The 15,501-nt window shown below is 32.6% G+C and overlaps 1 protein-coding gene across 2 annotated transcripts in view; it reads left to right on the top strand.

The window, feature by feature from the left end:
- Nucleotides 1-15,501, top strand: part of Cdh12 (cadherin 12) — a 219,406-nt gene that overhangs the window by 157,545 nt on the left and 46,360 nt on the right. For both annotated transcript variants that reach the window (XM_048368150.1, XM_048368149.1), the window contains one exon: nucleotides 13,094-13,281. In XM_048368150.1, coding sequence (XP_048224107.1) covers nucleotides 13,094-13,281 — 188 coding nt within the window. The remainder of the gene's footprint in view (nucleotides 1-13,093; nucleotides 13,282-15,501) is intronic.

Here is a 15,501-nt window from a genome sequence, read left to right as displayed (position 1 = left end):
TTAAACATGAATTTTCCTTCATAAATATAAGATGGACAAAACAAAAATAAAAGAAAGACCCTGAATTTGGAGCGTGAATGTATAAGCTGTTATTTTCTTGTGAGTTTTGAATAGATTACTCCTGAGGTACTAGCAGAATAGTATAAAGATAATCACAATATTGATTAATAAGTTATTTGTATCATATGCTTTGCAAAATGTTGTGCACACATATTTATTAAACTTTTATTATCTCCATATTAATGTGCATATCTGCACATTTATTTTCTAAACTTTAGAAATAAAGTCCTGTTTGTTTCAAAATATACACCAGATAATTTTTTAAAGTACCCATGAGTAAAATCATCACTATGGGCCCAACTATTCATATAATATCTTCTCCACTTTAAAAGCCCACCTGAATTTATATGAAATAGTATTTTCTTTACAAAACGTTGCTATACAAGTTATAATAGCTTCTATCTGTCACAGTCAACCATCTCTATGAAGTATCTCCATCCGTTATGCAAAAGAAAAATAGTAATGGTTTCAATTACTTGAATAATAAATGATTAAAACTTTTAATTCATGAATATAAATTATACATTAGGAAATCAAATCAATTAAGTGATATGAGTAATGCACCTATACATATATACACATTCATGGGATATATATTACACACATACTTAGAATCATTAAACTCACTTCAGAAAAATATATACTAGAGAAGACATTCCCTCTGTACCTATTGTATCTCTAAATGCAGTGAAAAACCATTCAATAATTTTCCTAAGCTTCCATTGGATATGGATTAATTATCTGGATAGTTCACCTCATTTTGCCTAGAGATTCTGCCTAAGGATATGTTGCCTATTTCTATACCCAAACCAAGAAGTTGCCTAAATGGGATCTCTGAGATGAGTCCACAGTAAATTGCTACTCTTATTATGATCTACAATTTGTTAGCATATACCTGAATATGTTTGCAATTACTCTGAAATCATATCCAGGGAAGTATGTCTAAAGTAGTAGAACTTATTGGAGATCTACAATTTTATTTAATGGGAATAAGTCCTTCAGCAGGACACAAATATTAGGTTATAAAGGAAGTAGGGTGTTGATCTACAGTGCAAATGGTAAATGTTGGGTAATTTGACTAAGTATTTTTGAGTATGAAACACAGGCCACTATTTTCCATAACTAGAAATGGGTGAGGGTATGAAGTAAATATACAAAAAGCTAAAACTTGGTTAGCACATTAATGAGAAAAAATGTGTTAATTTTCAAATTTAGTATTGAGTGTGGCTTAGAATGAATTTTGGAAGAGATATTACTTGTTCCCATTCTATTTCTAGTAATATAAGTAATTTTAAGTGAGTAGTGTTCTATGGTGTTGTTACTTTTAGGGGTGTGTGCCTTTCCTAGTTGTCCGCAAGAAAGAGGGAAAATCTAGTATTCAAAAACAGTTTTATATATAATTTATTTTTCACATATATGCAGATAAATCAGGATTTTGTAACTGCTTTGGTCCATGTCTTCAGAATCAAGTATAAGACAAAAATTACAATAGAACTTTGTTGGTGTGTGTTTGTGTGTGTGTGTGTGTGTGTGAGAGAGAGAGAGAGAGAGAGAGAGAGAGAGAGCGTGCATGCACATACATGCACGCATGTATTTTTATTTGTGATAGTTTTTGTTGTTACCATGGTGAGTCAATTAGGTGTCTAAGAGTAAAGAATTCACACAAAAAAATAAGTCAGAGTGAAAGGCAAATTTTATAATTATGTAGAGCAATTAAATGAGGTCTAAGAGACAGGTCTCTTAGTCAGATCAAGGGTAAAATAATCTGTCTAATTTGAGGATGAGTAAAAGTAGGGACAAGAAACAAAGAGGAAGAAATTGAATATAATCGCCTCACTTTAAAGTAAAATTTCAGGAGATCTAAAAATTTAAACCATAAAAGATGGATTACCATACTCTATTGCATTTTCCCCTTTTAAATTGATTCAAAAACTATCTACAGGAGGGAATTAGCCTTCTAAAGATTTTCTTTATGACAGATATTCAGAATATAAATAGTACAAAAATATGGAAATGAAGGATGTATTAACATATTTCACACACAAGATAGGTCATTTAATGAAAAAAGATCTCATTAGTGAGTCGTTAGATGAAAATGCAAAATAATAAATGTGTGAGCTTTGTTTTTCACCATAAAAATGGATAAAATTTGTGATAAATTGCATCAAGCTGGCTTGTGTATTATGAGAGATTATTAAGTTAGTTAGCAAAAGGGCTGGTTGTAATAAAGGCAGTAACAGCATTGTGCATGGAGTGATGTGTAAACTCATATGACAGGTGCCCAGATCAGGACAAAGCAGATTTGAGAAGATATTGGAAGAGAGAGTACCCGACTTAATTTATGAAATGTATAAAAAAATCAAGCGGACAACTACTCAATCTCTTTTTCCTTCCCAAGAGGGTGTGTATGAAAGTTCAAGACTTTGCACGCATAAATATTTGCAGCTAAGTTTAAATGACTCACATCATTTATAAGTTCAGTTTATTATGTGTTTATTTGCACTTTTTAAGAGTACTTCTGATATTTTGGGCATACTAACAAGACATTATTAGGTACTATCCTTGAAAATAATCCCAGTACCATATTGTTATAGGTACATCATAAACTACCTTGATTAATCAAGTGAAAGAAACATTTACATATTTAATGGGGGCTTAGGAGGCATTAAATATACATTGTATAATGGATGAACAGTGGAAAGCCACTGATTCACTGGAAATATTGCGAACACTTGCCAAGTGTTCCATCATGTTTATTACTGTATAACAGGAATTGTGTCGATATAAATCAAAGTATTAAAGATACATGGATGAGAGAATCAGAAACACATTGTACAAGCAATCATTGAGTAATGTGTGTGGGCTACATGGCTCATTTAGAACGGGTTGCATTGAAATTCCCCAAGGAATGTTTACTGGGGGGGGGGGGAAAGATGTGGAATATTATATTTTGTAAAGAAATGAAGAAAAAGAATCACTATACCAATAATAATTTATATTTTAGAGCTGAGTTATATAAATGGCATAAATAGAAGACCAGAAAGAAAGATAACATTTGTTTAGTACCATGAGGCATTCTTTTCCCTTTAGAATCTCACTTTTCAAGAATCTTCTCTCATTTCCAAATGCTGATTGTTTTCCTGTTCATTGACATTGTTCTTAAAGTTCATAAAGAAGCAGTTCTGCCATGTGTGCTGAATTCAGTCTACCTTGTTAAAATTTAAATCAATGTGTCTAAACATTAAGAATTACAATTGTTTTCAGTTGCAAAGTATTAATATGTAGCACAATAATATCTCTAGGACATAACAGTAAATGAAATGGATAGCACCCCTGGGTTTCTCATTTCTAGACTGGCAAGGTGCTTGTGTGGGGTTTTTTTTTGTGTTGCTTTTGAAATGTTACAGAATTGTTGAATTATGTCACATGTTTGAAAACCAGTTGCCATTCAAAGACCATGGGAGAATTCTTATACCAGAAAAAAACTGAGAAACTAAATATCAGTCCTTTTCTACTCTGATTTGGTTGTTAAACTTAGGAGGAAATAGTATGTGAAAAATCATTGTGCTGATAAGTACATCATACTCTTGAAGAAATGATAAAATTATTAACATGTCCAGAATATACATACATACATACATACATATATGCACACATACATAAGTAATACGTATCCAAATATTTTCTATTTATATTCTTTAGAAAATTCAACTAATTTCCTAGAAAATAAATGATAACACAAAAAAGATGGACAAGATCTACACTTATCTGTTCATCTACCCTTACACTGCAGCATGGGAAAGATATTTCTGCTGCAGTTTAGGAGGAAACCAGTCAGCAGACACCTGCGGTAATGCAGAGCACGATCACTTGTTTAATCTATACTGATGATGTTTTAGCAGTTTCTCAGAATGACAATGTATGGATAGATTTGAGTGATTTTTATGGGATTAAAGTATTAATAATAGCAATGATTTCTCACTGAGGAAAGTTTCTAAATCATTAAGCTGAGGAGATAGATGTGCTACCTGCTGACAGTGCATATGAGAACAGACTGATTTCTTGGGCCACAGTAAATCTATGAGTTTAATTTTGAATATGTCAAGACTGATATGCCCTGGATATATACACAAGTAAAGTTTTGATATATGATGATGTCTTACAAACTATGAATCTCACAATTTGTATATAAGGGAGTTTAAATGTTAAGAAGTTTTGACATGGAGAGAGTAAATGAAGTGAAGGGGGGTGAAAATTTCCCTCATTAAGAAAATTCCAAGATAGCCCAAGAATAAAATTCCTAATCCTAACTATGAAATAGAACAGAATAGGGTTCCATATTTTCCTATTATTCTACACTCAAACAATTTGACCAAAGATTCTTTGGGATCTCCCTGGAGTATAACATTGTTTCTAGTCTTTCCATATGGTCAATATTTCCATAGGGGGCATATTTATATATGGTCAATAATCACTCTTCTAATCTAGAAGGCACTGCAAATGGAAGTCAAAAAGGTGCAAGATCTAAGGTGAGAAATGCCAGAGCTATAATTTGGGGTATAGTAAGGATAGCTATGCTTTGAAAGAGACAGAATATGTATTCTGTGTTGAATTCTGTTAAACTGTCACTGGATTTAGAAACATGGCAATTGATATAGAAGTGTACTTAAATAGAGTACAAAATTCTAAGGCAACATTTAATATCTCTGTGAAATTTATGTGAAATAGAAATGGATAATAGTGATGATTAATAAAAAGGGGGAAATAATGGGATGAATAGTATTACATTTGAGACAAAGGGGTTTTTTTTTGTTGTTGTTATTGTTTTTCCTATGATTATCAAAGAGGAGCATTCTGTGTCCACTGAGAATACGTCAATTGAGAACATATGGAGTGTTAAGACAAAGAACTGCACAGTATTCACACATTGTAAAAGTTAGTGAAAGGAAGCACAGAGAAAGAACATGCCAATTGGATTTGAAAAAAAAAAAACAAAGAGAAAAAAATAATATTTACAAATAATATCAAGAAGCTGGGCCCTGGTGGCTTACATCTTTCATCCTAGCTACTGAACAGGCTGATATCTGAGGATTGTGGTTCGAAGCCAACCATGACAGGAAAGCTAGTGAGATTCTTGTCTCCAATTAACCACCCAAATGGTTGAAGTTGAGCACTGGCTAAGTTGCAGAATGCTAGCCAGCCTTGAGCAAAAAACACTCAGGCCCTGAGTTCAATCAACATTTCAGGTGTATTTTGAACTCTTGGAGGCATCAGTCAGGGGAAGATATTTAGTAATATGGATTCTCTTAAAACACATTGTATAGGGTTCAGAGCAAATACAAAAGATTGGAATAATCTTAATTACATTTTAAAACACAATGGGAGAATTGAGTGAGTGAGACCTACCTCTTGCTTGGGAAAGTCAAATGTGCTCTGATAAAGAGCATGGAAGGGGAGGACCATGGCTAAGGCCAGATTGCAGTGGCAATTAACTAGCAAATTGCATACTTCAATTGGAGAGAAGCAGGACAAGATTATTAATACAGACAGACTATTATAGCAAAGTGACTTCTTTTATCAGAGTTAATAAGTTTTAGAGTAATTGAACAAATGGATAAGTCAGGAAATTATGACAATATCAGCCTTGTCATTCAATTACTTCTGTTTGGACTGTTTATTTCTAGTCAAAAACAGAGACCTTCCAGCAACATTGACTCAATTTAAATCTTTGTCATAAATATCATAAATACTCATTATTTATGCAACTTCTGAAAATTGTGATTATTTTTCTTCATGCCATTGTTGTTACTCTGCTACCTAAATTTTTGTGATTTTTTAAACTTACTTCCACCTCCAAAACTGTACAAAAATACTAGAATATCAAAGGGTACCCCATAATTACATGCATCGCCTGTATTATGTTTAATTTTAATTGAAAATTTATAAGATGATTTTGTCCAATTTTGGGGGGGGTTTTGTTATTCAACTTTACAAAAGGGTTACATTTCCATAAGTAAGATTGTGAGTACAATTCTTCTTTGTCAATGTTTCCATTTACTTAAAAAGGATTTCCTGCTCATTTGCTATTATTTTCCTGCTGCTTTCATGAAAATACTATTGTGCTTGAGTCTATTACCAATGCTATATTTTACAATAGTTAGTACCAATAACTAAGGCACTATCTAAAAACAATCTTGAAAAAATAAGTTAATGTCTACCTCTACATTTTGAAGTATACTTGTTAAGAAACAGACTATAAGAATGACTTGTCAAATAATATAAGAGAAAGATAATATTACCAATGAGATTTATAGAACTTAATCCATGAACACCATCAATACTGTATACACTGTAATTCATATTTGCTTATGAAAGTGGTAACAATCTAGAATACCCAACTATTACTTTTCAAAGCACCTTACTTTGCCTTTCAGGCAATTGTAATAATTATGATATAAACCATTGTATCTTTCAATAATTTCCAATTTGATTTCCACACACATTTTGTTATATTCTTCATTTCTCCATTCTCTCAATTACTTGTATTTGTTTTTCATTTTCAATAATGACCTCTATATTTCCAGAATCAAGAAAGACTGTCCTTTTGTACAGAACTCCATATATATCATTATTATAGTTCTTCGATTTTTTTAATTTTATTTTATTGTTAAGGTGATGTGCAGAGGGCTTACATTTACATACACAGGGTAGTGAGAACACTTTTTGTCAAATGTATTACCCCTCCACCTTTTTTACCCCACCTTCCCTCTCCTCAACCCCTTCCCCATTACACACTTAATTTCCAACATATTGTCTTGTACGTATCACTGTTGTATTGTTTTGCCCTTTATCCTTGGTCTCACCATATTGATGTTCCCTTCCTTTCCCTAATTCAGATAAACATATAGACAATACCCAGAGTACCAAATTCATATAGAGTAACAACAGAGACTAAATCATAGGACAGAAAAAACTCAAAAAAAAATAAGTAATGAGTGTTTTTAGAGTCAGTAGTGTCAACATAGCATGTGAAACTGTAGCTTCTATTGTTGATGATCCTCTTGTATCCCCTTCCTCTGGTTGTACCTGCACTATCACTGTATCTTATCTTAGTACATTGGAAAGTGTATATACTGGTATTAGAACTAGGAAAGTGAAAGGGAATACCAAAATCTAGAGACACAGGGTAAAAAGACAAACGACTGCAAAAGCAATACTTGAAAACTGTTTAGTGTAAACCAACTGAACAACTCATGGGGGGAGAGGGCAAGGGGGAAGGGGAAGGGGGCAATGAGGGAGGAGGTAACAAACAGTATAAGAAATGTATCCAATTCCTAATGTATGAAACTGTAACCTCTCTGTACATCACTTTGACAATAAATAAGAAAAAATAAAAGAATTAAAAGTAAGTGACTTGAAAACCAACAAAGAAACCAAAACAACAACAAAAAAAGAATTTCACATAGTACTTTAAAAATGACAACAATGAAAGACCTCTCGTTTCCATAGCTTACAGTTCATTTTACTTGGCATCATCCTATGTGGTCATATTTACATAGCTACTCTCCCAGACATGTACTAATTATTAGCAATGAGGGACACCATAGAATCTATGTCTATTTGAGTCTGGTTCAGTTCACTTAGTATGATTTTTTCCAAGTCTTTTCATTTCCTTATGAACGAGGCAATGTCATTCTTTCTGATGGAAGTAGAGAATTCCACTGTATAACATGCAATATATTAAAGTTTTCGATACTACATACTTTGCACATCCCAAATAGGACCTATTGAAACTCATTCTAATATTGAGCAGGAATCTGTTTTTCATCATTGAAAGATTCCTTTCACATAATGTCTCGAGTACTTCACTAGAATACAGCTTCAACTCAACATGGCTATTAGGACCGTCTTTCCTTGTGGACTGTTATTTCTGTCAGTTTAACTTAAAACACTTACTGCTTTGGGTTTCTGTAGAAATAGACGGCATAAAATGGTCCTGTTCAACCCAAATATTTTTATACTTAAGTCTTCCTGTTTTCAATATAGAAAATATTTCAGTAATATTAAAGTGACTTTTTAGAACTTTCTTGATAACTTCCTATTTTTCATCTTCATATCTGTAAGGGCAGTTTTCCAAAAGGAATTATAATATGTATGGCAAATCTGCAAAAATCACTTTTAGTAATAAACAGTACTCATTTAGAAGGGTTGTATGCACTCAAGAATCCAATGTATATCCTACAATATTAAGAACAGTAAGGAAAGAACCAGTAGGGTAGGAATGGGTGAAAATTTTGAAAGGGTTAACATTGATCAAGATGCATTTTATTCATAAAATGCTTTGTAAAATGGTAACTCAATTTTTACAGTTACTTAAAGATAATAGATAAATGTAAATGTCTGAAAAACATAAATGTCATCTATTAAGTTATAGCCTATTTAGCTGGTCTCAAATACAGGTATTACATGTTTCTCAAAATGTTTACCATTTGCCAAATTTGAAATAATTTATTCTTAAATCTTCCAGTATTCCCAGTAATCTAGTATTCTTAATTAATTAAATTAATTTTCTTTTTATGGTGTTGGGGAGCAAAACTGGAGTTTGTGGCACAGAATCAAGTAGTCTTCAGCTAAGAAACAAACTCAGTATTTCACACACACACACACACACACACACCACACCCACACACACACACACACACACACACACACACACACACACACACCACTCTCTTGCTTTCCTTGGCTTGCCTGAAACTTCTGGTGCCCCAGAAATTCTTCAGCAATTGTAGCTAGCATAATCACATGCTAATTTCTAACTCACAAGGAGTTAGTTGTGACATCATTACTTAATTTGTTCCATATTCTGTAGCTCTTACAGGAGCAGGTATATGTATAAGATATTAGCTAAGATGAAATATTAATTTTATGTAGTAGTAGGGATCTTTCCTTTTGTTAGTATAAACATAAAATACATCTCAAAAGATTGTAATGTTTTATCTTCTTTTATTTACCATTCCTAATGGCAAATGTTATGGTACATTGTCACTCATCAGCTCACTTAATCTATTTTTGTGTTCTTACAGTTTATATTTGCATAACATTGTATTTTAAGTAAATACATCTCTTAATGTTCTCACTACTAATTATTATTTTTTCAAAAGACCTAGAAAGTAAAGTATATTTTGCATCATTTTTCCTGTGGTGGCAATTAATAATTCCTACTCAGCTGCCAAAAGTAACATAGGTACTAATAACAAAAATGTAGTTTATTAAATTAAATAGTTGTGAGAGAAACACCCCCCCCCACCGTACTCAGGTTTGCCATTGTATTGAAAAGAGCGCATAATGTGTAAGAAATGACAAAATGTGATCGCTGGACATCCACCTAGTTCACTACATCCAATTTTCTTCTTTAACTGGGGAGACATAACATTTATACTTGATGAATATGTGAATATACATTTTATTTACTTTGAGGACAATATCTTGTCACCTGTTTTATATCTTAATCTGTGTTGTACAGGGAGTGCCATTAAAATGTTTCATATGCGTCAAAGTGGGACACTGTGCCGCCGATGGCAGTGTAATTACACAGTACATCATGAGCGATCTGACTTTGGCACAGCTGCAGATCACTTAAGAGTTTTGAATTAATCTGAATGACCCCAGCTTTATTGCTGTTGAGATTCTAAAAATGACAAAATGTCAACTCATTGGAATTAAACCGACAGAACCTAAACAATCCGACATGACTAATGCGAAGCTTCTCTGACTCACTCTGTGCTCCAAAGACTTTATCGCCAGATGCAATATTTTATTGAGAAATATATGTCTAATGAACGTGAGTCTCTCCAACCTTTATGAAATGTACATCTGTTAGGGGAAGAACAGGAAATGAAATGCACCATTCTTTATGTTTGTAGCTTACATATACTAAAACCTCAGTGCACAAAAAGATGTGCATGGTGAATCACTGATTTACTTTGGTTTTATCTCCATATAGAAGTGATGATAAAGAAGCACCCAATTTATTCCATTCTATTTGGACAAAGGTACTCTTTCAATTTATCACAAGTTTTTCACCGCCATTAGGTAATAATGAAATTTGTGGATGTACTCCACATGGACAATCTTTAAAAAGGATTGCTCGTATAACCTTACAACTTATATTGATAGATTGCCACAAACAATGGCTGCCTATACATTTATTGTTATTGACTGCATACAAACTTCTTTGGTAAATGACAAAATGCATATCTCAGCATATTGTTGTCAAAAGGAGTATGCTTATCTCCAGTCTGCCTTATCTGAGGTCTTGCAGATTATGTCTCAGATTCCACAAAAGTTACTAATGTCACCAGGTTTCAATTCCAGCTAAATGCTTCACATTTAATAGCCATAATACTTAAGAGATGATGCCAGGCTATCTTGCTGTCCTTTGTACTGAATTCTTTTTATTTTAACTTTGCAAATTAAAATAAATGAATTTAAGAACCTAATGTGTAACTTTAAAGTTACTATCCTTGAATAGATATAATATAGCATAACCAGAAATATCCCCCAATCCCTACAAGTCAGATCCCTGATCTTCTGACCTGGCCATTCCAATCATGCACACTCATTACCAGCGCCAATATTCACCATTTTTAACAGCTGCCTGTTTCTTTCATATCTACTGTCAGCTATTTCCTCAGCAAACTTTAGTACACATTTCAAATTTCCTCACAGAAAAGGGTTTCTCTCAAACTAATTATGTTTCAATGAATATTTAGCCCTCCTGAGACCAACAACATGCAAGCTTTCCACTGATGTCCATTGGAAGGAAATAGGGATGATTGAAGATCACACAGAAGAGAAAATTATACATAGTTGATGGTTGCAGAGATGGCAAGATTTAACTGCAACTGGAGTAATGAAATTGCCAATTTTGTAACTGATTTTGAAGGCATGTTTACACATTAAGCCTTCATAGGAACGAAAAAGAGAATGTAGGTGAATGATTATAAGGTGTGATTTTTTTGCTCTATACAATTTTGAAGCAAGTGACTGAAACTGTCACGTGTTATGTGGAAAACTTTGTATCATATACAGGACAATATGGAAATCTTTTCTAAGGTAACTTCTAGAAACGCAACTTGAATCTCCAAAATATATGAATCACTATGATAAGCTCACACATACTAATGCTCTTCCAAAATCCACTAATAGAATTTCAGATGTGAACTCCTATATGAAAAATATATTTGACGTATCTTCTTCTTTCTTAACTTCCACTACTCCTTGTTCTGTTTCTTTCCTTAATTTGTCTGAATATTTAATACAGTGGTGTTGCATTTATTTGTTGACTGTCTGGTTGGCAGTACAGAAGTTTGAACTCAAGCCTTTGACCTTGCTAGGGAACTGCTTGACCACAGGTGCAACAGTTTCTGCCTTTTCTGCTTTAGCTTAGTTTTCAGATAGGATGTCAGTTCCCTTGTCCTGGCTGGGCTCACAGATGGTGATATTCCACTTAGACTTTGTTAGTTGAGATTACACACATACCCAATCATAAGCAGCTTGCTTATAGAAATGGCATCTGCAGGTAAGTGTTGTTTGTTTGTTTTTTCCTTTTGTTAGGTTTGGTTTGTGAATGTTTGGAAATATGGCTTCATAGGCTGATTAAGAGCCTTTTTGATAAGATGCCTGAAAAATAATACACATTGCATTTTCTTTGTTGTAGCTACTTTTTTCAAAGAAATATATAAACATTTTAAATTTTGCTCATACAGAAGTTTTAAACAATGGCTTAGAGTAATATCCTAGTTTTACATTTGTTGGACAGTACAATATTTCATGGTCCTGGAATGAGTTATATGGATACATTTTTCTATATTTTCTTTTCTTTTTCTTTCTTTCTTTCCTTCTTTCCTTTTTGCCTTCCTCCTTCCTTCCCTCCCTCTCTTCCTTCTTTCTTGCCTTCCTTGCTTTCTTTCTTCTTTCTTCTTTTTGTTTTTCTGATTCAGCTTCCATTTCTTTTTTTTTTTTTTTTTTTTTTTTGCCAGTCCTGGGGCTTGAACTCAGGGCCTGAGCACTGTCCCTGGCTTTATGCTCAAGGTTAGCACTCTGCCACTTGAGTCACAGCGCTACTTCTAGCCATTTTCTATATATGTGGTACTGGGGAATCGAACCCAGGGCTTCATGTATATGAGGCAAGTACTCTTGCCACTAGGTCATATTGCCAGCCCTGAGCTTCCATTTCATAGCAATATATTTTCACCCATCTGGTGGTAAAATTAAGCATTGCACTTTTTTCTCTTTAATACTACAAAAAATGTGATGATAAAATTGCATATTCTAACTTAAAATAGATATAAAATACTTAGCATGGTAATAAGTTGATAAAAATAAGTTAAATTGTAGTATTACTATGCTATATTTCACTCCACTGTGGCTGATAAGATTTAACTACCTGAATTTTTATCATAGGTCATATTTTGATTGAATAATCATTTTTAAATAATTATTTTAGAAAAGGTAAATTTAACTTTCTACAAGTACCTAAATATCTATCTTTTGCATACTACTATTTAGTTATTTAACTGTCCATCTACCTACCTACTTATCTATCTAGGCTTTTTATTTTTTCTTAAATCCTGGATTCATTTCTCTGTGTGTGTGTGTGTGTGTGTGTGTGTGTGTGTGTGTGTGTGTGTCTGTGTGTCTGTGTGTGTGTTTGACATCAATGACTTTGTTACTTATGATAAGTAATTTCACCTTGATATTTGATAATAATTCCACCTTGCTGTCTCAGCATAAATACTATTTTTCTAACAAAGATTTTAATTCCACACACTCTACTATATATAAAGCTCAGTCCCAATTGAGTAGCTGGAAATTTGAAGTGAAATTATTACTTCAAATCATACTCTGTAACTTTATAGCAAGTGAACGGTACTGTTCTAAATTTAAATTACTTTCTATAGGGTATTTTTACAAGCTTTTCACTGGTTACTGACTCTGCTTGCTTGTGCAATCATCCATGTTTTATTAGGCATCTTCCATCTGAAAGTTCCTGAGTCTTCACCTATTGGTTCAGCTATTGGAAGAATAAGAGCTGTGGATCCTGATTTTGGACAAAACGCTGAAATTGAGTACAACATTGTTCCAGGAGACGGGGGAAATTTGTTTGACATTGTCACAGATGAGGATACACAGGAAGGCATCATCAAACTTAAAAAGGTACAGAGATGTATTTTAGGAAATTTACCTACCAAATAATAAAGAACAGAAAAATGGAAAACTGCAGCTAATTTTGTTTTTCTTTAATTAATTTAAAAAATAGTATTGGAAACTATTTAGTTCCACAGACAAGTCTAAATTTGTAGTTTTAATAGATTGTAAAAGATTTTTTTTTGTTTGATCACATACTTTAAAAATTCTCCCCAGAGTTTAATTATAATTTGAGTATTTCTCTCAGTACAAATTTAGGAGATACATTATTTGGAAAACAACATGTAGAAATAAATTCATGCTCTAACCTTATAACACCCTTAATTTAATCTAGTGCTGGGTTGTCTGAGACTATAAATACCAAACTCATGATATTACTGATATTTTGATATAACAAAGAAGAAAGGCATTGTCGGTGAGTTGTCATCACTGGAGTGGAAGAAATAAGAATGAGAATTAAGGGGTTCAGAAAGCTCTAAGTAGCATAGTAAGAAAGGAAGACTAGAGAAGAAATGAAATGTGACAAGATCCTGTTTACCAAAGCTAAAGTGGGCAGTAGAAGAAAGCAGGCCAAGGTTCAGAGACTAGTTACGTGGATGACTAGAAACCATTTGCCTCACAGTTATTAGCGAGAGGAATGATTGAGTGTACAAACAAGCAAGAGAAATATTGGCTGTATGTGAGGTATGTGCATGATCATTGTTTTCCTAATCCGTCCAATTATAGGAATTTTGAGTAATGAAGGGCAGTCAGAAAGATGAACATCACTTAATTTAGTGTTTTTCCTAACCTTCTACAAAGAACATGCCTTTAATCCAAGCTGCATCAACTACATATTTCCTAATTATGGTTATTATATTTTAATTGCTACATAAATAATTACAAGGGATAAATTGTCTTGTTTACTTTTATGATTAATTTGTATCATTTCAGTCAATGAATTGTTCATTATTGACATAAAAAGAAATGAATCAGTGTGTGTTGAGGTGTCTCCATTCCAGAACAATAAATGCTAGTATTATCGGTTTTCATCATTTTAAAACTAGAACAGTGGCCTGTAACAGAATTCCATGTAATGAATACATATGGAATACTCTGGAGTCCAAATTTAGTGCTTTCTCATTAATAATAATTATAGGAAACTGACTACTAATCCCCAAATGTGAAACTTTTTAAATTTTAAATTAGTATAAATCAATTTTGCAAAGGGAGAGGCTGCATTATGATACATGCATTGTACATATATTATGCATACATATTTCATGAACTTTAACCATGTTATGATTATTTTAAACCAGGAAACATAATTTTATTTTTTTACATTGGTAAAGATGATGCATAGATATAAATAAAGGTAAAACTAAAGTATATGTGTATATAAGACATGTTTAATGGATTTAATTTAATGGATAAAATGATATAAATGGTAAACTTTCACACAATATACACCAGATATGCTTCCATATACTATCATTTAATGCATTCTGTCTACCACTTGAGCTACACACTCCCATTTCTGAGACTAAATCTTTGCAATAAATTCCTGTTAATCAGTGGACATTTATAATTTGTTCAAGAGTTCTGAATTCACCAAACAAAATATAGGATATTGAAAATAATTTTATAAATCTAAAAAACCAAATGCAGTATATATCTTGATGCTGTCAGCTAATGAAACATAACATTTATTTACATGAAGAGATAATTAGCCTGAGATTTATTCTATCATTATTCTGACAAATGCACATGAATCATATTTTGTGTAGAAGCTCAATTAACTTACATGAGAACATTAAAAAATTATGCATTTATGCTGATTTTGAGAAAGGCACGTAGGAAAAAAGTATCAAACTTGGATCAATTTTATTAATTTACTATTGACTCTTCAGTTTAATCGTAGTGCTTTGGTTTGATTAGAATCTTAAAATATTAACTTTTGTAAAGTTTCCCCTTTAGTGTCTCAGAATAAAATTGTGAAGCAAGGGGTTTAGTGAAAAAAATAAATTTGTTTTGAAATCACATTTTAATACTAAAAGTAATATGGAAAGTTCAAAATATATAGTGTACTTATGAATATGTAGGTCTTTATAAAAGATCAGTTTGTTTTCTTTTTTCTAACATTGTAAGCTGGATAGAAAAATGAAATATGGTAATTTTTATTCCACAGGTAATTTTCCTAAATTCAATATTCAGCAACATCAATTGTCATTATCATTCTTTCAAATCTCC

This window comes from Perognathus longimembris, chromosome 19, assembly GCF_023159225.1.
Source record: "Perognathus longimembris pacificus isolate PPM17 chromosome 19, ASM2315922v1, whole genome shotgun sequence".
Classification (NCBI taxonomy): Eukaryota; Metazoa; Chordata; class Mammalia; order Rodentia; family Heteromyidae; genus Perognathus; species Perognathus longimembris.
Note: the sequence above shows the minus strand (reverse complement) of the source record. Positions and strands in the feature narration are given on the sequence as shown.